This window comes from Xiphias gladius, chromosome 24 (assembly GCF_016859285.1).
Source record: "Xiphias gladius isolate SHS-SW01 ecotype Sanya breed wild chromosome 24, ASM1685928v1, whole genome shotgun sequence".
In the NCBI taxonomy this organism is placed as follows: domain Eukaryota; kingdom Metazoa; phylum Chordata; class Actinopteri; order Istiophoriformes; family Xiphiidae; genus Xiphias; species Xiphias gladius.
This window is the reverse complement of record NC_053423.1, coordinates 24,514,919-24,539,115: the sequence shown is the minus strand read 5'-3', so window position 1 is coordinate 24,539,115 and position 24,197 is coordinate 24,514,919. Positions and strand designations below refer to the sequence as shown.

The window sequence follows — 24,197 nt, the reverse complement described above, 5'->3', positions numbered from 1 at the left end:
CGGCAGGAGACGACGTTTTTTGAACGGACGCAGTTCGACCGGAGACAGTTTGTACCCCGCTTATCAGGCGTGTGTTTGGGTGTGTTTTGTCGTTTCAGCTCGGCCTCAGCACACGGAGGGGCAGCCCGTTCATCTGAGCTAAACAGCCGTTGGAGACTTGGACGCGTTTATCTGCGTTTCCCGGTGTTTTGTTTTGTTTTGCTCGTCTTTTAAATTTTGTCGTTAATGTACCGCTAAGCTAACGGTGTCCGTGTTAGCCCGCGTGCGTGCGTGCGTGCGGCGTTACCATGGTGACGCTCCGCGGCAGAGGCAGAGGGGACGCGGATCAGCGCAGCGGGCAGCAGCGGGAGCAGAGGCCGGCTAGGGGCTCCGAGACCCCGCCGCGGGCTCCACCAGGGACCCGGAGCAGGAGCACGGTCTCCCGGCCGGAGGAATCCGCGCTGTCCACCGTGAGTCCGTCCGTTTGTGTTTGGAACAGAGTTGGCTTTTCTAAGGAGGCTTAGCTGCTTCATTTGAGTTCTTAATTTTTGTCATTATTAACAGAATCAAATGATAAAAGCTCTTAAAGGAACGAATAACATCTTCCTGAAGCTGAAATTCATCAATTGATTGACAGGAATGTAATGGCAACAATTTTGATCAATGAAGAAGCTTCTCTTTCCCCGTTTTCTGTGGAAATAAACTACATTCTATACAGTTTATTGTCATGTACTAGATACCAGTCCTGCTATGATGGAAAAATACTGCCTTGCCTGAGGTTTTTCTGTGTTAATTGCTTGACTGTCCCTCTCCATGACTGGGGGCCACAAGATGGAGCATGGAGGGGCCCATCAGAGTTGATACTGAACTTCAGTGGTGCATATTTCTAAACAACAAATCTGTGATTAATCAAATTATGTTGACAGAAACAGCGTAAAGTAAACCTGGTGGCCTCGGTTGGTAATCCAGCCTTAATAAACAATGGTCACATTTGCATATATTTCTTGGGTGACTTTTGTTTTATGAGTCCCCTCAGTTATTAATGTGACTACATGCTGTTTTATATGTCTAGTGGCTTTTATATCAATTCTTTAATGGTATTTAAAAATTTCATATCCATAAAATGTCTATTTGGCCAGCATTTAAAAAAAAAAATAATTTGACTTGACATTCTGCACATAATTTACCCATTGTAGTAAAACTGCCAGTTAGTACTAAAACTACCGATAACAGTCGCAGTAGTAGTGGAAGTATGGAAAAGGGAGTAGCACCATCTTTAGTTCTTGCTCGCAACTAGCCACCCAACAGTAGTGCTGCTACTGCTAATAATATAATGATAGAATAATTGTTCACAGAGTATGTCACAGAGAGGTGAAAGCAAAAATGAAAAACACATAGTTCAGACATAAAAATAGAATAGAGGATAAACACGGCAAGATAATATCAGAAGAAGGCAACATTTACAAACAATTAGAAAACATCATGCCTTTAGGTTAGCATTAGGTTTTGAACCTGGCATTGTAATAGATAATAGATTTTGCTGTATGTGATTGTTGTAAATGAATGTTGTGTGTTTTCATGTGACTATGTGATACATGTTGTATGCTGCCATTTTGGCCAAGTCACTGTGGTAAAATAGATAATGTGGCTCAAGGGGTCTTTTCGGTTAAACAAATGTTAAATAAATAAAGATCCAAGGACTCTGCTGCACCTGCTGCACCAGTTTGACAAACAATTCTTAGCACAAGGTCACGAAGGGGAAATTTTGAGGTGATTTTTAGTTTCATGGCCTTAATCAGTGGATTGACAGAGGTCACAAAGTCCTTAAGTGATTTTATTTATTTATTTTTTATTTATTTATCTTCATAACTATAAAGGTGGAAAACTCATTAACCAGCTACCAACATCCACAGTTACGTAGCAGTCCAGTAGCCAAGGGATAATAATTTAGAAATAAAGTTTACTCGGATTTCCTGTTGTGTCTTGTCTGCACGACTCTGAAAACAAAATAAATGTAATGTTTCGCCGGTGCTGATGTTGTACTTTAAATGAAGTGACAGTGGTTGAGAGTGTGAGTTTGATACTGACTCCTTTTTAGCTACATTTCACCAGCTTCTGAGCTGTCTGACATATTTTTCAGGGATTTAATGCCGAAGATGATGAACAGAATCATGTTGATTCAGTAACACATGAGGATGAAGATACGAAACCAACGAGAACCGTCAGGTCTGATCACAACGACCAGTGAATAATATTTGATTAACACCAACACAGCTGAAATGATTAGTCAGTTAATTTATAAGTCAGTCGACAGAAAATTATGAGTGGTGATTAATTATCAGTTTGATAATCCATTGTTTGTAAATTAAAGCATTATACCCTATTGTCTTCTAAGACATTTTAGGGTTATGTGTCATTTAAAAAATGACTTTCTGACTTTGTGTGATAAATATGTGTATATTTACACAAAGATAGATGCAGTTACAGTGACATTAAAAACCACCGTGCCGTGATTTCCACCTTGCTGAAGCTTTAACATAAACGCTCTATTTTATTTTTTTTCCCATTTGTTTTGTTTTTACAGGAAATCTCCGAGGCTTCAGAACACTGCAGGTAAGGACGCTGACACTAACACTAAGCACCGGGACCTGGAATATCAGTGGGTTTTGAGAAAGAAGCTCCCTGAATTTATTAAACAATTAACTTACTGTTTTAAAATACTGGCACTTGGATTGAGACTTCATAGTTTTAAGAGGGAAATGTTGTGGAGTATCCCTTAAGTACACCTGCAGAAAAAACAGGATGCCTTCATTTGTTGCTCCCAGGCCAGAATATTTGGTTATTGACATTTGTCTGGTTTTATTTGAGAGTTTTCCTGTCTTGTGATGGTGAAAATGCTGTTTCAGATGCTTTAGCAGTCTGATGGGGACACAGTTCTGGGTGAAGCACTGATTTATTGGCACAAAGAATTGATCAAATGAAATATAAATAGGCATTTTGGTACAACTCGTTGGGTATTGGTGACCTCAGTAGTTTTTAAAAAACAGTCAGTCCAGTCAACATGTATGCACGTGTATATTCAACTATTAGTTGATTAATCGATTAGTTGTTTAACAGAAAATATTGATTTAATTGAATTAATTTATTGTTTAAGTCATAATGATAAAAAGTTAACTGGCTCCTGCTTCTTAAATTTGAATATTTGCTGGTTTTCTTGGACGTCCATGATGCTAAATTGAATATCTTGGTCTGACTAAACAAGGCATCCGATGATGTTACTGTGGGCTCTATGTGCATTTTTCACTATTTTCTGACATTTTATAGACTTACAATTAATCGATCAATATAAAACAATGTTCGTAGATTAATATTTGATGAAAATAGTGGTTAGTTTAAGCCCTATATGAGTATATGTGTGCACCCAGGTGGTAGGAGGAGTGGGCTGAGGAGAAGCACCAGGCCGACCAAACCGACCAGCAGATACCAAGCCTCCAACATGTTCGACGGCATCGGCACCAAGTAAGAAAAACTCCTTTAGTAGCAAAAACAAACATATCACGATGTTATTATCAGAGCAGAAACAATCAGTCAGTAAATCAATTCTGTTTTGATGACCGATTAATCGTTTTAAGTAAAAATGCCAGACGTCGCCTAGTTCTGGCTTCTCATTTGTGAAGATTTGGTTCTTTTCATTGTGTTATTTGACAGTAAACTGAATATTTTTAGGTTTTGGCTTTTTAATTAGGGAAAATAAGCAATCTGATGACACAATGTTCACTGTGGAAGTTTCTGATGTTTTTTTTTTTCTTTTGAGTGATTGATTCATCTAGAAAATAATCTAAAATCATATGAATGGGTAATGAAAATAATCATTACTTCCAGTTATAAAGCTGCAAAACCTCTTAGGGAAGAGGTCAAACAAAATGTGCGATTCTGACATTTCGACATCAGAGATGGCTGCCACTCAACTTTGACTTGCTTTAACTGTGAAGGTGATGTTTCCTAAACCTTAAACAAACAGCAAAACACTCCCATGGTTGTTTGGAAGGCTGACAAATGATTTGAATCCTGTTTGTTGGCTGTTTTATATCTGTTTTTGATATGTGGACTTCTGCAGTGACAGTGAGCTGTGGTGTTGGTCTACCAGTCCTGGGCATTAGCACGTCCTGTAGCATTTTCTTTTTTTTTTTCTTTCTTTTTTTTTTTCTTTTTTTTGTTTATCAGGTAGCTCCTTCACAGTCTCTCCCAAATTAGGGCAAAATTAATACTGGATGGGTGCGATAATAAAGTAGATATAATCTGAGCGATGAATATCTACCTCTACGCCGGTCTCTCTGCAGCGCGACCAGGTCTGTCCTGAAGAGGATGGACAACATGAAGAAGAAGAGGCGGCTCAGTAACAACAAAGAGGGAGTGAGTAATGAAGTTACTGGATTGAAGCATTCCCTTCCTGACAGTAAACACCTTCTCTGACCTGATCTACGTCTGTGAGTGTTCCCACTGTTCATTCATGTTTGACAAGTGAGCTGCAGTCTACAGTTTCTCAACCTCACTTTGATGTGAATTTGCCTCCGGCACAATCTAGTTTCAGTTAGACCCCTGAGGGTGCGTGCTAAATTGTCAGTCCACAAAGTATGATCATAGTCATTTGTTCTGTTTTGTTTTGTCACAATGTCCAAACAAAAGATTTCCAGGGCTTTTTAACAAGAGTCAAAAGTCTCATTTGACTAAATAGAAAAACACCAGTGTATTTGTGTGGCCTCCAAACACAGCTCATTTCAAGCAGAACTGATAGTGAAGCTGTTTTCTGTTCAGACTTTGTGTTTACATTAGTAGCAGCGTCAAAACCAAAGCTAAAACCATGTTCACACACTGTGTCTCCGTCTGTGGGTGCTGCCTCTCTTATCAGGCTGTCGTGAGGGCGGTGCACCCAGCTGCACCCTGCCTCCCTCCCTCCACTCACCATTCACGGGGTGGGGGTGACACCTCTATCAGCTGCAACCATATTGAAAGGCAGCTGAAAGCCGGAGAAGCACCAGCCCTTGAATTTGTCTTTGTTTGTTTTTATCACATAAAGTTTAAGTGTTGACAGAGTTAAGATGCGTTGGGCTTGAAATGGTTTGATTAAATCAAAATCTGAACTTATTCCGGTGAGTTTTTATCATTTCAATTTAATTGACTATAAATGACCAACGTGACAGGAAGGTTGACCTTTGACTTTTTCCAGTATTTTACGTATTGATCATATTGCAGTCTTAAGGTAAAGGTCAATTTCTCCGTACCGTTTATTTCGTTGACATTTGCAGTGCCGCGCCAGATGTGCCAACGTGTTGTTTATGACTCTGTTTACCAAGAGCTGTTGTTATTAAGCTTCGGGTTGTCTTTGAAACTGTGAAGGTCATAATAGCTCCAGACATTAGACTAGACCCGGACAAATTCTGCTTCCTAAATCTCTGCCCGTGTTTTCTTTTGTCCTGTGTCTGCAAACTCATAAACGCAGTCAGTAACTGTGTTGTTACACGCCAGTAAGATCAAAGTTATTTTACCTGCTTTAACCATAAAAACACAATATCAGGCCTGAAATAAGCAGAATATGAATACGGTTTCTGAGGCCTATTTGTATATATACAGTAAAAAATGTAGAATATGCTGATTAGTAGGTTCCCATCTCTGTGAACACAACCACCACAGAAGTACCCACGCCGTAGACTGAACCTTGGGTCTCTGCGGTAGAAATCGTCCTGCTTTTAATGTCTTACAGTTTTTTTATGTTTGATGAAACTGCAGAAGATCTACTCTAAAGCCCAGAGAAGGAGAACACCAGTACCACCACAGAGAGAGCTCAATGACGGCGAGGAAAAAAATGGTTTGTGAACATGGGAATCAATAAGATGCCGCGTTTTTTTTATTTGATCCCCTGAAAACATCTATCACTGTTTTTTGTAATGAAAACTGTTATTTTCGGGTGCAGTCGATGAAGAGGACAGCAGGCAGGAAGTGGCTGCAGATGAAGACAGCAACTGCAGCGTTAACCAGAACTTTGATGCCAAATTGAGCAGAGCCTCTTCGCTCTACCAGGGACCCAGCAGTGGTTGGTACTGCACTGCTTGGAAATAACACGAAAGTCATTTAGCTTTTTCCGGTGATAAAAGGCACTGTGATCAAACATCTGAATTTGAGATCCTTTTATCAGTAGAGTTTGTTTCCATTCAGGTACAAAAAAATTACATTTATATTTGATGTTGAGTCATTCAGCGAAGTGAGGCATAGTATTTCTGACATGTTAAATTTAAGTTTTTAAGACCAGGTCCATGACACTTCTAGATTTATAGGTCGTTATTGACGTTATTGTTTTCTCTGTTGTTGTTTAGAATTCCCGAGAGGAACCTTCAGGATCAGTGCCTCTGGACCAAACACAACCCGCAGAGGAGCATTCAGGTCTGACTGTTGGCAGGATGTACAACTTTTCTCTCTTCTTTACACAGAGAAAGACACGGGGTGTTTGCCAGAAATGGTCAGATAATTTTTTGACAAAATTAGGAGGGATGTTACATTTTGCAACTATGCCCCGATGAGAAATACATGATTGGCTCTATGGAGGCTTTATGTTACTAAATGTCAAAACTTCAGATTGTGAAACTGTAACTGCTGCATAACCAGTTCAGGTTCATATTCAGGTCGACTACGACTGTGGCTCAGGGGGTCCACTAACCGTGGGGTCGGTGGTTCGATCCCCGACTCCTCCATTCTGCGTGTCGAAGTGTCATTGGACAAGATACTGACTCCCAAGATAAATGGCATCCTTTTTTGACACAATTTTGAACTCATACTTAACAGATCTTCCAGGTTGATCAAATTTAATCTGGTTTAGTTTATTTTTTGATTTGAAGTTAAGAAATACTGAGTTACAACCCCAGTAGAAAAGAGAAACCTAATGTCTGAATTGAATGAAAGACTCATCTGGTGTCTCTCTGGTCACAGTGGTGTTGCTCACTTGTAAACGTTGCCCAAGAATCGTTGTTTGTGCAAGACGCAGCCTGAGAAGGAAACTATCGAATTAACATTTTAATTTAAAAACAAAACTACACCACCACAGCAACTACCACACACAAGCCCTCTCTCTTCTGTTTCCTCGTCACATTTAATTTTTGCACTTCGCCCTCCAGACCCACTAAGAGTGCATGGTCGAATCACTCTGATGAAGACAACGACTCTGATGATGAAGAGCGAAACAGCAAAAAAGCCTCTGGCAGGTCAGTGGGCACATGATGAATCTCTTCACTGAAGGAAAACAACATGAACCATTCCCCAACACCTGACTGGACAGATGAACCACTTGCTGATATGTCATTGGTTTTTGCTCTGGATTTTCAAACTGTAAAACATGGCGGTTAATCTGGAAGGTTTAAAAAAGTACACAGCAAGTACAGGACAAGTTGAAATAAAATTATAAACAGTATTGTACATAAGTGTGATGGACGTGCAGTAATGAGGTGTAATAATTAGACTGACTCAACATAGTGCAGTTCCTCTTATTACTGAGAAAGTAAAATGTATACAGTAATAACTATAGGATAATGGATTATACAATAATAAATATTGGTTTAGTATCAGTATGGAGATTAAATTCGGTACTTAACCTCCCGTAAAGCAGCGAAATGTAGTCTTTTACGTTGTGTTAATCGGCTGCTGGCAGTAGCTTCATACTTAAACTTACATTAATTACATAATGGATATTTTGTACTGGATGTTTATGTTGCGTAGCAGTTGTCTTCTTTCTATTTATGTTGTTTGTAGTTATTGTTGTAACACTGTTTTTATGCTGCGGTCTCTCTCTTGAAGAAGAAACTTGAATCTCATTAAGGTTTATTAGATGAACTGAAGAAATTAAAATGACTTAGTGTAAAAACATGAGAGTGGTATCAATTTTCTCTTCTAAATCTCAGCAAGAAGGCGAATAAGTGTTTTTCCCACAATGTTGAACTTTTCCTTCAAGCTCACACGATTCATGCTCCTTTTGTAAAATTAGGTCTGCCGCTCTCAAATGCATACATTCATCACCATTCGTCTACTTCATCTGTGTTGATTCATTGTGTGTCTTGCTGACAAAATGTTAGTCTTGATGTTGTCAGTCATCATTTCTGGACCAGAAACCAGTTTTCTTTACTGTGCTTTTCTGTTTTCACTCTTGGTGTCAGCTGTCGGCCGCTGGGCCTGCGTACAGAGGATCTTCTGGGGACTCGCAGAGACAAAATGAACGCAGGAGCAGGTCTGGCAGACATCGATCCCATGGCCATCGACCAATCGGTGCGCTTAGAAATATCACGTATTCAAACCATGAAGCTATCAGTGAGCAGCCTCTTGTGACAGGTTACATTGTGATGATTTAGAGGGAAATCTGCTCATGGCACCATCTCCTTTTACTCTCGCCTCCTTATTTCCGGACCCTTGTTGCCTCTCTTCCTTCTCTCCCGCCCTCTCTCCTTCCTTCCTTTCCTTCCCTCCTCAGGTGGGATTTGACAGCATCGGGGGTCTGTCGGGCCACATCTCGGCTCTGAAGGAGATGGTCGTCTTCCCGCTTCTCTACCCCGAGGTCTTTGACAATTTCAAGATCCAGCCTCCCAGGTGACACACATACAGAGGATTCAGATATTTACGCAGTTGAGTACATTCTTTGACGCTCATGGATAAAGAAAACACTGCCTGAGATCAAGCCTTTTTAGGTAAACTTACCAATCATAACGTTAGTGTGATCAATAAATTGTGATGCTGAGCAAGAGAAGTGTGCGGGATCTTCTTTTCTCCAGACTTAAGTGACTGATGTGCGGATATCTCCCTGTAAAAACAAATAACAGAAGTCTGTAAAAGTTCATCTGAGTCTCAATAAGACAATACCACAATATATAGACACACATCTGAGTGTTTATGACACTGACAAAAAGCTTTTAGCTTGTGTTGAATAGTAATGCAGCTGAGCTACTTTAACAAAGGGAATCACCATTCATTTACTAAAGTGACTCTGTCTAAACTTTGTGTTTTGATTTTAAAACAGGACGTTCCTTTCAAAGGAAATCTAGTTTTCAACGACTGTTGAGACAAAAAATGCATGACAGGCATCAATGAAACTTTAATTTTGGATTCAGGAGAAATACTTAAATATTTCCTGTCCACTCCAGAGGTTGTCTGTTTTACGGTCCTCCTGGGACGGGGAAAACGCTGGTTGCCCGGGCGCTGGCCAACGAGTGTAGCCACGGCAACAGAAAGGTGGCCTTCTTCATGAGGAAGGGAGCCGACTGCCTCAGCAAGTGGGTGGGCGAGTCGGAGCGTCAGCTGCGGCTGCTGTTTGAGCAGGTAACATTCACCTCCACAAACGATGTCCTTGTACTGCCCCCTGCTGGCTGACTGCAGATCATGTTTGTTCCCATGATGGATATTTGAGGAGAGTCTGTGACGCATTCTCCTGGTGGTGCTGGCCTCATCGGTGCCTCTCTGAACGGATGTCAGCATTCTTCCCTCTGAATTAAAAAACTTATTTTCCAAAAGCTACACCATGTCTAGTTTATTAGTTCCCCTGAACATCAGTGTTGTTTACCTGTTTACTTCTCATTTTGTTAGTAATGTAAAAAATACTCTCAGTTTAATTAACTTTCTTCGTCCAGTAACATTATTTACCACAGTCTGTGCTTTGATGCAGTCACTGAGCTGCCCTTTTGTTGACACACACACACACACACACACACACACACACACACACAAATGTCAGTTTGTCCTTGACCTTGACCTTGTAAGTGCAGCAGTTGGATGTGTGTTGGTGTGTGTCGTCCTCAGGCGTATCAGATGCGTCCGTCCATCATCTTCTTCGATGAGATTGATGGCCTGGCTCCGGTCCGATCCAGCAGACAGGATCAGATACACAGGTCAGAACAAACTGTGTCAGTATTTTACTGTATCTTTAACTTTCATACACATCAAACAAGGACAATTTTAGCGATACGGGATTCCTGGTTTCTGAATTAGCCGACTGTTGTGTAGCTAACCCAGGCCCTTCTCCTCCTTTTTGGCCACAAAGAATCACTGCTGTGATTTTCCGTCTTGTTTTTCCCCCCGTGCAGCTCCATCGTGTCGACGCTCCTGGCTCTGATGGACGGTTTGGACAGTCGAGGTGAAGTTGTGGTGATCGGAGCAACAAACCGGCTGGACTCCATTGATCCAGCGCTGCGACGGCCCGGACGCTTTGACAGGGAGTTCCTCTTTGGCCTTCCGGACAGAGAGGTTAGTTTGATTTGTTTGTTTTTTTAAGCTATGTTTTCTATAATCCTTTCATTTTATATTTTTATATATCAAAATTTCCAGACTAAAATTTGTTTTGAAAAATACAGACAGTATTCCTTGATATCATTAAAATTGATTCACAGTTGCATCTATTCATTTACATGAATAGATGTAACTCTTTATAATCTTGTAAAATAAATTGAATGTGATAGCAAATCAGAGTTTTTTGAGGACAAACAGCTCTCATCCTCAGTTATGTTCAGTAGATCGCAAAAAAATCTGTGAATTCTGTTTCTGGCAGAACTTTTTGCTCAATAATGTTTTTAGCACACTTTTACTCCAAGTTATTTTAAAACGTCAATTTGGCGACAGTGAATTAACTGAGTCTGAGCAGAAAAAAGTTTTTAATGTTTTAAAAAAAATTATAATAGAGTTGCTTCTTATCACGAGTCCAAGCTGCGTTTCTCACGGTTTGAAATTTACTGTCGGTAAATACAAATTCTACCTACCTATGTTTGTTTACCTCTAATGTCAGTATTTGTGTGGACTAAATTTCTTTTCACTCAGCTCTTTCAATGCACCTTTGTTTCAGTCTCGTAAAGAGATTCTGAATATCCACACCAGGCAGTGGAAACCTCCTCCATCTGAAGATTTTCTGGACGAACTAGCTGAGAAATGTGTCGGTAAGAAAGAACACAGCAGTGTTTCATCAAGTCAAAGAGTCTTAATTCTAATCTGTACAATTTATTGTAGATACAAACGGAAAACAGAGAGCGGGAACATAATATATGAAAAAAAAAAAACCCACAAATTTTTTGTCTTTACCAAGAGATTATTGTCCCAGAGGTTAGATAATAGAAACATATAATCTGTGACACAAAAAGTTTGTCAATGTCCAAGTACTTATGGACCTAACTGTATGTTAAATATATGTTAAATGCCTCTGCGTGGACGTTTCTGCTAACAGTCGCTCTCTCTCTCTCAGGTTACTGTGGTGCTGACATCAGGGCGGTGTGCACCGAGGCGGCGCTGTGCGCTCTGCGTCGCCGCTACCCGCAGATCTACGGCACCTCCCAGAAGCTTCTGCTGGACGTTTCTTCCATCGCCGTCAGCTGCTGCGACTTTGTGGCGGCCATGAGGAAGATGTCACCGGCCTCACAGCGTTCCGCTGCTTCGCCAGCCAAACCCCTGTCACCTGTGGTTCACCCGCTGCTGGGCGCCGCCCTGCGGGACATCCTGGACGCGCTGCAGAGGCTGTTTCCTCACGCTGAGCAGGGCATGAAGAGGAAGAGGGAGCCAGGTGGGCCGGAGCTAAAGGCTGTAGACGCTCCTGCTGTAGATCTGATGAAAACTCACATCTTGTTTACAAACTTTCTTTATCTTTTCTCTTCTGCACGTCAGACCTGACCTCTGGTATCCTTGACGACGGCCTGATGTACGGAGGAGACGAGGGCTCCAGCACATCCAGCATCTCCACACCCTCCACCACCAAGAGCAGAAACTTCCTGCACTTTGCCAGGTGAGTCTGATCAACACTTCACGAAGACCTGCACCAGCATGTCTTTATCTCTGACTGAAAGTGAATGGTAGCACTTATTTTAACTTCCCATTTATCATTTATAAGCAGAAAATGAACACTTGATACAAGAGTTGATAACACACTATAGTGTGGTTGTAAGCAGATATGAGGTCATTTACGTTTTAATTAATGTATTTGTCAACAATTATAGCTCCTCACATGAAACATCCATAACTGGTGTATAAACAGTTAATGATAATTTAATGGTATATCGTTAACACACAGACCAATTCCTTATTGTAGAGTGTGTTATAGAACAATGATTAACTGATTATACGCACGAACTAATATTTGTAGGTGTTGATTAATGTGTTCCTTCATAATTTAATAGAATACAAGACATTTTTTATATGATTACAACTCTGTGATATATTTTATTGTCAGTCATCACCTGTCATTTATAAACATTTACGAGTCATTTTGTAGATGCTTCATGTAGTTGTTATAAGACACATTAACAAATGCTTTAAATGTACTTACTACTGTTTATAACTACATTATATTGTTATAAATCATTTATTGTTTGTTTATAGACCCCTTATTATTGCTAAAAAAGGCTGAATTAAGTAAATAACTTATTGCCACTTAATAAATCACCTAATTCCTAACACACAAATGCATATTCATGAACCAAAAATTATAATTTTCAGATATTCACAAAAAATTAAGTTGATATTTTCAGTGTCTTCCCAGTGTCTTTTGCATAGGCATGGCTGCATATTTTTTGTAATCTTTCTAGTAACAAACTGCATATTTTTTCCTCCCTTTCTTTTCCTATACCGCCACCACTTTTCCTCCGTCTTGCAGGAGTGCAGTGAAACAACCGACGTCTCACCGTCCCAGGGTGCTCCTGGCAGGACGCCCCGGTGCCGGTCAAACCTCTCACCTGGCTCCTGCAGTTCTGCACGCTTTGGAGCGTTTCACCGTCCACAGCCTGGACTCTGCGTTGCTGTTTGGAGTCAGCAGCACCTCACCAGAAGAAGCCTGCGCCCAGGTGACTCCTCAGTAAACACCACACAAGTGTAGACTTACACTGGGCAAAAATTCTAAATCACTTGAGCAGCTGTGATCAGAGACAATGCTTTTTGGTCCCGATAAAAAGCAAGAACTGAATCAGAGGGATTCAACTCTTAAAAACATCACAAAAGCACTGCAGCAGTGGCAGGATGTAGATCAGTTTTAGTTCCAGTCTCTAGTTCTCAAGTCACTATTGTGACCACTTCTCTTCTGAGAGGCTGGTTGTTTGCTGGCCCATCAGGATGCAAATATAAAAGTATACAGACAATTTAAAGTAGAGAAGACCCCCAGCCATTTTACAGATTAAAGGATGTTTTGACAGAGGTTTTGGAGGTGGTGAGCAGCAGATTTTTTTTGATGACGCTCTGCATTACTGCTGGGATGGGTTTTAGGTAAAAAACTGTGTTTTGCAAGGTTTTAATCACAGACAACCCCCAAGAAAAAGGAGGAAAAGCCTAACTCCAAAACCACATCTTACTTCCAAACTTTGTCCAAACATTTCTGATGCCTCAACTTTTTGCAGGATTCGATTTTGTAGGAGATAAAAATCATTCTCTGCTTCGTCAGGTGTTCTGTGAGGCCAAGCGGACATCTCCCAGCATCCTCTACATCCCCCACATCCAGCAGTGGTGGGAGACTGCAGGGCCCCCGCTAAGGGCCTCTTTTCTCAGCCTGCTGGGCAGCATACCCTCCTTCTCCCCCATCCTGCTCCTCGCCACCTGCAACGTCCCCCACCCACAGCTGGACCCAGAGGTGAGCAGCTGGCCTCAACCCAGAGTCAGAAATAATACGGAAGGTGTTTTAAACCTTTTTCCTCTCACATGTGCATCAGGGGGTAGTTTTTAGCTGTTTTAGTCTGCGGGAAGCCAAACTGAGCCAAAGAAACACTGTGAAATTACTCTGATTTCTTGTCTCTTTCTGTCCTCAGATTCAGTCCCTGTTTCGGGAGGAGTACGGGGAGGTTTACACCATCAGTGTTCCCACCCAGCAAGAGAGGACCGACTTCTTCCAGGACCTCATTCTGAGCCAGGCTGCTGAGGCTCCGCCCTCCAAGAAAAAAGCTCGTATGTGATCCACGGTGTAAAAAGGAAAGAAAAAAACCTTGTCGCAGTGTCTTTATTAAGTACACTGGTGTCAGTCTCTCACCTTTCCCCTAAGGATCCTCACCCAGATGATTCCTGTCAGACTGAAAATTAAACAAAGTTTTTTTTGAAGCGGTAAGATAAATTAAAATACATTAAATCCTCCTCTCCTCTCAGTGACTCAGCCCACGGAGATCCTCCCCCTGGCTCCCCTACCTCCCCCTCGCCAGCTGTCGGAGCAGGAGCGCCTCCATCTGGAGGAGCAGGAGGAGGACGTGCTGCGAGAGCTCCGCCTCTTCCTGCGTAACGTCACCGAGCGTCTGACTCTCGACCGCCGCTTCAAGGCCTTCACCAAACCGGTCGACATAGAGGAGGTGAGTGGATTTTGCGAGGAAGCGAGTACTTACTCCGCCTCATCGGACCACAGCGAAGAAAGTTGTGGCCTTGGGGCTGAGAGGTCTGTCGTTGCTTTTAAATTATGCCTCATATCACACTTTCAGTAGAAAGCTTGCCAGGATTTAATCAGCTCCCTCTTAGTTTATCGATTATATCTGGTTGTTTTAACCACCGCTTCTTATGGTGTTTTTTTTCTTGTTTTTATTCTTGCTTTATTTTGTATTCATTGTCTGCCTGTTCTGGTTTTATGTTAAGAACTTTGTCTTTGTCTTTGTCTTTGTTTTTTGCTATTATGCCGCAAAGCGACTTCAATTTTGCACCCCAAATTTTTTTTTTGCTTTTATGTTGGATAGAACTTTGTAGGCTTTGTTTAGAAAAGTTCTATAAATTATGTTTATTATTATTATTTATAACAAGGTTTACTCTAACTACACAAAGGAAATGTGCAGACATTCATTTAATAAGCAATACTAAAAATGTTGATGTTAAACTGTAGATTCATGAGCAGAATCAGCAGAAACGGTACAATGTGTTGATGTAGAGAAAGAAATGTTCATGCAAACTCCAAAAGTTTCTTGAATCATCAGTAACTGCTGAAACAAACATTTTATTTATCTACACATGAGAACTTGTCCTTAAATACCTTCAACATAATTGTACATTTCCTACTATGATCTTTAACCAAAGTCAGTCCACATCACTCCCTCTACCTCCTGATTCCCTTCCTCTACCTCTCCTGTCGCTCTCTCTGTCCTCCCTTCTTCCCCTTTCTTCTCTCCTTTCTTCCTTCTCTTTGCCCACATCTCCTCCTCTGTCTCCCACAGGTCCCAGACTACCTGATGGTAATCAAGAAGCCCATGGACTTCTCCACGCTGCTGACCAACATTGACGAACACAAGTATGTCACCGTCAACGAGTTCATGTCAGACGCAGACCTCATCTGGCAGAACGCCCTCGAGTACAACCCGGACAGCGACCCCATGGGTGAGCATGAACACTGTTTCCTGAAGGCCCGGAGCGATTCACAGTTTATTCAAGTGACCTACATACAAGAACCAGGCATGTAGGATGGGTTTTATCCCCTGTTATAGGATGACAGAAATAATCAGGGTATAAATTCTGCGTATTAATTCGAAGCCTTATTCAGAATGGCCAAGCATTACCTGTGATTTTTCTTTTTTTTTTAATGTATAAAACTTTTTCTTGCCGTTTCACTGGAGGTTTATCTATGTTTATTTATGTTCCACTTCTTCACTGTCTTCATGAAACAGACAGAGCAGTTGATTCCAGGTGAAAGCTTTGATGCTGCATCGATTTCAGTTGCTGCACCCACCTCGGTTATAAAGAAGACGGGTTCAAAAAGGACTCTTTGTGCTTTAAAACAGCTGACAGTCTGACATTTCACTGCAGACACTGTGTCTGGTTCACCATAAAGGCAGAAGGTTTTATTTGCAGAGCAGATCCTCAGAAATTCTTTTTTTGAGCTTCTCCATCTGTGTCTCTGTCTCTGTCTGTTTGATGAGAGAAGTGGAATAAAACCGAAGCAGAACTTTCACCCTGATTCACCTGTTCACTGTGGAAAGGTGGTGAAAAATTAAAGACAGACCCAACCGTGACCTCCTCATCGGGTACCCAACTAACAGTATCTTAGAGCTGGACTGGGAGATCGATAAGTCAACAGAAAATTAATCTGCAACAGTTCTGACAACTGATTGATTGTTTTAGTGAATTTTCAAGCAAAGGTGCCAAACACTTTCCGGTTTCAGCTTCTCAAATATGAAGATTGGCTGCTTTTCTCTTTTGTATAAATGGAAACTGAATATTTTGGGGTTTTAGACTGTTGCTCAGGTAAAACAAGACATTTGAAGACATCACTAGACATTTTTACTATTTTCTGATGTTTTATACTGTTAACTAAACAATTCATCCAAAAAATAAACAATATAATGGTCAGTGAAAATAATCAGCCCCATAAGAAACAGAAATCAACTGAAATTTCAGACATTTAAAGATGGATTTCTCATTATAAAACCATGTTTTTACAGAGCTGAAATACATGTATATATAATATTTTATTTTATATAGGAAAAACATTTTTATATATTTTAGTATTTACAGTATGAGTAACTCTAATGTGTGTGTGTGTGTGTGTGTGTGTGTGTGTGTGTGTGTGTGTGTGTGTGTGTGTGTGTGTGTGGGTGTGTCAGATCGTCATATCCGTCATCGTGCGTGTGCTCTAAAGGACACAGTTCGAGCCATCATCAGAGACGAGCTGGACGAAGACTTTGAGAGAGTCTGCGAGGAGATCAAAGAGTCTCAAATCAAGAGAGGTGAAACTTCCTGAAACCCGTTCCTCTGACTCCTGACATCCTGTCTGTTTGTCAGGTTTGGTGTCTCAAGCCAAATCTTGCCTGCAGCAAGAAGTGGTAGTGAAGTGCAGCGGTGGTTCAGCACTGACACTGTTAACTCAAATCATTCTCAACTGCAGAACTAAACTGAGAACCACAGCAGTAAAACCAAGGATTTCTTCCACGTGTCTGAAGAACCATCTAATTTCTAAAATATAAATGTTCAGACCACAATCAGCTGCTACTTATATGTTAAAACCTCTGAACCACAAACTAAGACTTTTATTTTATCGGCAGCTTCTTCCTGCGTGGCTGAGGCCGACCCAGACCAGGCTGGTGGCTTCGGCAGTGCGGGTTTCACCAGGAACAGCCCCCGACCTCAACGTAAGTCCACCCCGAACCACCTGAAGCCTGAATCACATTTGTTTCATTCAAAGAACCATAAAGTAATCGTTGGGTTTTATTATCTCCACCAGTGAATAACAACTTTAAGAAACCGAATATCCTCTAACATACTGGGTGCTGCTACACAAAATTATGTTATTTGTCAGACTTTGTCAGACTGCATTGATTGCTATTTGGTTGTGAAAAATAGTTGCATAGTTTTATCCCTTCAGGCTTCTGAGAATTGTTCAAATTAAACAATGTGAGAAGAGAAATCAATTATTGATGAATATATACTGTATTAAACCTGTGAAGGGTCACAAGTGGACACTGCTTTGTTGTAAGGGGACACAAGTCAAAATGGTTGGAAACCACTGCTCTAACTGAAGCCTCCGCACAGCCCCAAAAGGAAGTAAAGATCAACCAGTGATCGGATCATTAGAAAAGATCAATAACCCTAAAACAAACATCTTTAAGAAACTCTGGGACACACGGTACATGTGTTTTCAAATGGATAAAATATAATAGAACGGTTAAAAGAACTTATACACACTTATTTTTAGTCTTTTTATATCTATTGCCTCAGTCATTTGGTCAAATGTCTGCTTCTGGAACGTACGCTGGAGGTGGGAAAGTGGGGGTGAGGTTAAGCTACATGGACAGGAAGCTGCACAGCGAGTCTTTATTTACCCATCAAAGCATCAGAGTTACAGAGCGGAGAAGGACAGGAAGAGGCAGCCCCGGCAGTGTGGACGGAAAGGAGAAAAAGTAATGAGAGGGAAAGTACAGATGAAATGGAAAAGTCAAGAGGAGGAAATGAGGAGATCACGTGAAGAGAAGAGGTCTGACTGCACTTGACATCCTATGACCTTCTGTTTCTGCTCTGTCTAATGACCTTTCCGTCTCTCGCTACTCCTTCACTCCTGCCCCTCCTCTCGTTTCTTATTCCAGCTCGCAAGAAAAAGCGTTACAGACAGACCCGAAAATCCAAGTGGAGCACCGGTGTCATTAAGAAAACCAAGAAAAAGAAGCCGCCAGTACCTGCATCGTCCGTCTCTTCCTCTATGTCCTCCAAGGCCAGCTCAGAATCAGGCCCAGAGGAAAACAGAGTGACCAACGGCTCTGCTGATCCAAGCTCATCCACCACGTCGGAGGGCAGCGACGGGGAGCAGAGCCAGCTGACAGTCACCATGAATGGGTATCACCACAACATAAATGGTGTCGCAGGGATCCGAAATGGAGTCCTCATGAATGGGTACCACCATCCTGAGCCACTTGACCCTCGGCCAGATGACAGCATGCCCACAGGGAATCTGAACTTCAGGCATCGAACCCAGACCCCAAAGACTCCCCCAGACCTGGAGACAATGGTGAACGGGGTTTATTTGAGCAGATTAGGTCTGTATGCCCAGGTTGGACCCCTAATCCTGGCAGTGTGAGTGCTTTCCCTTACTAACTGGTCTTACCTGGACCGGGACTGAGCTATGCTGCTGCAGCCTCAAAGCCCTGCAGATGAAAGGTTTGTGAAACGGTTAGTGAAAGTAACGCTGCTGCTTCTGCATCCACTGCTGCTGAACAGGCTTCAACAGGCCAAAGCTGAGCTGAGAACGGAACAGTTTCTCTGATATCTTATCAAAGTTTTCTTCTCAAAAAAAAATGTACAGCCTCATGATAAAAAAATGCTTCACAAGAGAGTGAAGAGTTTTTCATGTCAGTTGACCGTTGAAGACTTCAAATGAATTATCAAAGCTGTCTTAAACTTCCATCCATGCCATCAGTCTATAAAAATAAACTTCGACTCAGCCACTAAAGGGTCAACAGACACTGATGTTATCCAGACATTTGAAAAGCACCGGTGCTTTCTCTTACAGTATCTTGTGTCAAGGCCGGTTTATGGTCTGAACCAGTTCTTAAGATATGCTGTCTGACCACATCGGAAACCGACAGGTTTGATACCAGATCCGAACGGCTGTCATAGTCACGCTATCGTTTTCAGGCAGCCTCTCCAGGAAGACGTTCACGGCGCTGCACACGGTTGCTCTCTTAAATGAATTAATCATTTTTCATAACTTAATCCATTCATCCACGTTATTCTGCTTGTGCGGTTCCAGGCCGCATTCATTTAATTAATGATATCATTAGGAATTCTTCTTATACTGTATCCTGCTGTAAAACGCGTATTAAAGTACATTCTGTGTAGGGTTGAAAAGCCCCCCCGCCCCAACGGTACATGTACTGCATGCATCTCCCAGTATGAGAACCACTGGCTCGACTAATCTGTCCGAAAAGTTCAACCATTTCTTCCTCATCCTCCTCCTCTTCCTCCTCAGAAAAGCGTCACAAGCGTGAGAGGAGAGCCGGCGAGGCCGCCATGGAGCAGATGCAGCTGCTCAGCAGGGGCAGATCTGTGGAGATCGTCAGTGACGAAACCCCACCGCTCGTAGTCGATCACAACAAACTGAGGGTGAGTCGAATGAATGGTTTTTCTACTGACTTTGTCTGTATAATGTGTATATAATGTGTTCTTTGTACGATTTTTGACGTCCTAGCGCTCAGTCCCCTCTACTGTGCTCTGATTGGCTCTGTGTTTTTCGGTCGGTGGCCACAACATCAGACCTATCTGAATCACTGAAAACTGGAGATGTAGGCAGCGACTCGGAGGTCTGTAACCAGGATACGGCGGCAGCCCAGTGGTAGTAGTAATAGTTTGACGAGTAGTGAGAGGTAGGATTGTTGTTTTTTGTGTTTTTTAGGGTCTCCTGAACAGAGCGGTGGATAAAACGGAGGCTGCTGAGGTGGAGCCACTGGAGAAGCTTTACGCTCTGCTGGCTCAGTGCATCTACAGACACCGAAGCAGCCACAACAAGACAGAGCTCATTCAGGTAGGACGACCACACTGAGGCTTAGCTGAAACAGCTGTTTCACAGAACTGTGCTTCCTGTAGTCTCAAGATAGAGTAGCTGTCAATTTTGCCTTTAAGAAGATTTCTTCATTGATGATCAGCCGTTGGTCCTGTGTTGGTGATGGTTCCTTTTCATAGCAATTTACCTGCTACTGACAGTATTTTAACCGACTGTTTGTTGCTTCCCATCACAGTCTTCAGATAATTTACAGAGATACAATACAACACAACTAATAGGGAGCTTCTAAGGTGGTATCTGTTGTAGCACTTCACACACCATTTCCCAGAACACAATTATTCTCTGGCTTTTCCAACAAACACGTGAGGGATCTACGTCCATAAAGACAGTTTTGTGTGGTGTCGTTTGCTTACTACAGTTCCTCCCAGGATGCACCACAGTTTCTGGTGTCACAAAAGGACAAGTAGTGATTGTGACCCCGCAATGACCTGCTTTTTTTTCTTTATCAACGATGCCTAGTCCTGGCCTGAGACGCACACACGCATTTGTTCCCGCTACGGCTCGGTTCACCTGTGTCTATGCCCGAAGTTGCTGCTCCGAGAGAGCGACGAGTTGTCCTTATGACCCTGAAAACCCCGTGAAATGTAAAAATAAAAACATGAGAAAAAATGAATGCAAATTGCAGATTTGAGCTCGCATCTCGCCGAGAGAACTTCTCTGCTCTAACACGTGCTGCCAGTGTTTCTCTGTGTATTCAGCTGCTACATGTTGTCAGGTTTTTGTTGGGTTTTCATTGTTCTTTTCTTTTTTTCTTTTTTCTTTTGTAGGACATGAAGAAAGAAATCGACAGCTTCTCCTGATCTCCCTTGTCGGGTCTATTTTAATAAAACCTCAGTGCATTCAAATGTGAAGTTGTTTACTCTCGTTGTTTTTACGTTTAGATGTGTTCGTGTAACATATCAAATATCAGAAATACCTCATTATTTATTCTCTTAGATGTTATTTATAATAGAGTTTTTATTCATGTGACCAGTTAATAAAAGAGTAATAGTTAATAACCATGTGTTTATAACCAAGAAGTGAACTTGAATAAATGTTATCGAGGCTTAATTGTACTTATTGTCTTGTCTTCTTTGCTGGCGCCAGCTGAGGTGCTGCAGATGTATCCGTCTGTGTTTACCTCAGTGAAGGCTTTGTGGAACAAAGGCCAAGATTAAACATCTGTCACGTTCAAGCACACCTCTACCCACAGATGCAGTGTCAGCAAATCCACCGAAACACCTAATCTGAAATGTGGTTAACCTAACTGTCAGCTTTGGTTTTTTGTTTCTCACACTGTTCCCTCTGCAGCAGGTTGTGTTTTCTCTGGTATTCACAACATTAGTATTAGACTTAGTATTAGACTTTCACGTGTTCACTGTTTTTCGTCTCAGTGTTAAATGGTTGTTGAATTTTCTGGGTTCAAGTGATGTTTTGAAAATGTCTGGTTTTCATATTAAATCATCGCTGGTGTAGTATTATAATTACAGGATTTGTGGTTTTACGGTAGTTGTACTTGAGGAATTCCATTTTCTGCTAATTTATACTTCACTTTATTGACATACTTTTATTTTACTTCATTTCAGAGGGAAATATTGTATTTTTTTTTATTCAACATTTATGTCAGTTGCAGTTAGTAGTTTGCCAATTGCGCATTAACATTTTCAATACAAAACATATGTTGAGTGTAAAAACGTGACGGTTATTCTAAATCAAATCACCCTACAGTAGAGCAAGACCCAAAGTTTGAAAGAGACACAAGACGACCACATAGGATGCAGCTTCCTTTTCCTTTGTGGTCATTTTGTTACACTCTGGTTGGTTTGCGTCTCTTCGTGGTCCCTTTGTGGTCATTTTTGCTTTTCTTTGCAGTCGTTTTGCGTCTCTCTGTGCCCTCGGTGGTTGTTTTGCGTGCCTGTAGTCGCTTTGCTTCTCTTTGTGGTCTTTGTGGATTTTCCAACAAGAGAACGTTAATAGTTATTTCAAACAGAGGGTAAGGCCCGGCGGCCCTCAGACACCTCGGGGGGCCCCGGGGTCTGTCCCTGGAGGGGCCGTGCCATCAGTCTATAAAACAGTTGAAGCTGGCTCTACTTGTCAAAGCGCCGTTTACATGTCAGCGCACTGGCAGTAATAGGACATGTGCAGCGCGTAACAGCGCTCTGGCGCGGGGGCACTCCGCTGCTCGGTTAGCACTGTGGATCCTCCAAGTCTGATCTGCTGGTAGCACTGGTGCGCTTTTCACATCGCGGCCTCGCTCCTTTGACGGGAGTAAATGACCCGAGTTCTTCCTCCCGTCCCTGTAGATGCTGAGAGGGGCTGCAGGGTCTCCGGTGCAGGGCGCTTCTGCAACTTCTTGCATAACCGCGCCGGTGCACCGTGCGTCGGCCTCCTTTACTGCCACAGCGCACGGTCGAAACGCGCTCCCGTCGTCTGTGCGTGACGCAGCGACGCACGCCAGCCTTCTGCCCCGACGCCGATGTGAAAAACACGAATAAACCCGTCGAGCTGGCCGCGGTACAGCGACTTAGCGTTTCCGCTCCGCAGAGATGCCTTCAAAATAAACGCCATAATCGTTTGTGTAATATGCACCAACACTGACATGTAATGTACGTAACAGTCTCCACGACAGGCTGATGCAGTCAGCACAGAACATAAGATAAATTCAGTATCACTACGCCATTGGTGGAGAGCAACTAAGTACATTTACTCAAGCACCGTGTTTAAGTACAGTTCTGAGGTACTTGTATTTACCATAAGTGTTTCTATTGCATGCTACGTTATATGTGTACTTCACTACATTTCAAAGGGGAAATATTGTACTTTTCACTGCACTACCTGCGCCTGGCAGATGTATTCACTAGTTACTTTTCAGATTAATACCTCACATACAGTCATCTTCTAAAATACAATGTGGGGTTAGAGATTAAACCAGGACAAACATTTTGGCTTTTTAACGCCCTTCAGATATCTATGAGTTGTTAGTACGTCGATTTCCTCCCTGAACTTCTCAGGTGGTTTCATTTAAATGACTGTTCAAGGCCGAAAATTGGTAAAATAATCAAACTTTTTGTGTATTCGCGTATCAGAACTTTTTTTACCTCTTTTCTCTCCCGTTAATCATCACACGACCCCTCAGATTTATCTTGTGTCCCCTTTGGAGGGGCCCGACCCCCTTGGTTGAGGACCCCTGCACTAAACTTGGTCACTGTGTATGAAGTAGTTAAAACCAGTCCACTCCACCTCGAGCAGCTACAACAGTAAAATGCTTCTTAAACAATGACAAATTAAGTATTAACTAATAATCTAATCTAATCTCTCAGATCGAATAATAAATCCCTGAGAGGGAACATTTTTCTGCAGGATTCTTTAAGTACGTTTTGCTGAGAAAAGTTGAGAAGGATTTTAAATGCAGGACGTTTACTTGTCATGCAGTATTTTTACTTTGATGTAGCGCTACTTCTACTCGAGTAAAAGATCTGAGGTCTTCTTCCACTGCTGATTACACCAGAGATCTATTTCACCACGAAGAAAACAGAAGAATAAAAAAGATAGAGAACATTTAAATTGTGTAATTAACATAAAAGTAAAATAAATCAATAAATAAAATGCATGGAGAGGTTGCAGCCATTAAGTGCAAATATAAGCTCATATGAGTCATATCTAAGAATAATTATTCATCAATCAAACAGTTTTAAAAAACTTTTCCTTTGGTTTCCAATCAATATCACAGACAATAATTGAAATGTTAGGTCTAAATAAACCATGAGTTACTGGCATAATTAAAACTGTTTATATAACACCGTGTATATTTTTATATACATAAACGATGTAATAACATTTCATTGTTTGAGTTCTTTGTTTAATGTGATAAGAAATCATATGAATGTCAAGGTTTTAATGTTTGATGCTAATTTGGTTTGACAAGGGATTTGCTTTTGGGATTTTTGTGAAATGTTAGTGCAGTTTACGGCGCTTTTAGCCAATATAACATTTTGTAGGGACAGTCTTAATTCTGCTGTCCTCAGTAGTGGAGTTTATTGTGATGTGCTTTTTAAATTTGCATTATTATTATTATCATTATCCTTGTTGTTGTTTTTCATTTATTTTTTATTAATATTGTTGTTTTTGGGTTTGTTTCATTGTCATTATAATTGTCATTATCCTTGTTTTGTTGTTTTCTCGTGTTTTTCATTCTTATGACAGTTCCTCTTATTGTTGTTGTTTTTCTGATATGTATTTT

General features: G+C 41.5%; 1 protein-coding gene across 6 annotated transcripts; it reads left to right on the top strand.

Moving 5' to 3' along the window:
- Nucleotides 1-401: 401 nt before the first annotated feature.
- Nucleotides 402-21,018, top strand: LOC120786327 (ATPase family AAA domain-containing protein 2-like). Of its 6 annotated transcripts, XM_040121732.1 has the most exons (27): nucleotides 402-449; nucleotides 2,564-2,592; nucleotides 3,405-3,498; nucleotides 4,320-4,392; nucleotides 5,767-5,845; nucleotides 5,951-6,070; nucleotides 6,351-6,417; nucleotides 7,146-7,232; nucleotides 8,178-8,286; nucleotides 8,489-8,604; nucleotides 9,156-9,330; nucleotides 9,808-9,896; nucleotides 10,092-10,251; nucleotides 10,844-10,934; nucleotides 11,237-11,551; nucleotides 11,653-11,770; nucleotides 12,638-12,824; nucleotides 13,415-13,600; nucleotides 13,776-13,911; nucleotides 14,107-14,303; nucleotides 15,150-15,309; nucleotides 16,533-16,655; nucleotides 16,971-17,057; nucleotides 18,009-18,455; nucleotides 19,388-19,521; nucleotides 19,811-19,939; nucleotides 20,746-21,018. In XM_040121732.1, exons 3-27 carry the CDS (start codon nucleotides 3,476-3,478, stop codon nucleotides 20,776-20,778), a joined length of 3,441 nt encoding a protein of 1,146 aa, XP_039977666.1. In that variant the 5' UTR covers nucleotides 402-449; nucleotides 2,564-2,592; nucleotides 3,405-3,475; the 3' UTR covers nucleotides 20,779-21,018. The 6 variants fall into 6 exon arrangements, 4 of the variants coding, with proteins under 4 accessions (XP_039977666.1, XP_039977670.1, XP_039977667.1 ...); XM_040121736.1 differs by lacking the exons at nucleotides 402-449; nucleotides 18,009-18,455 and adding an exon at nucleotides 2,126-2,205; XM_040121733.1 differs by lacking the exons at nucleotides 402-449; nucleotides 20,746-21,018 and adding an exon at nucleotides 2,126-2,205 and having other exon boundaries at nucleotides 18,009-18,427; nucleotides 19,811-19,925.
- The last annotated feature ends 3,179 nt before the right edge of the window (nucleotides 21,019-24,197 follow it).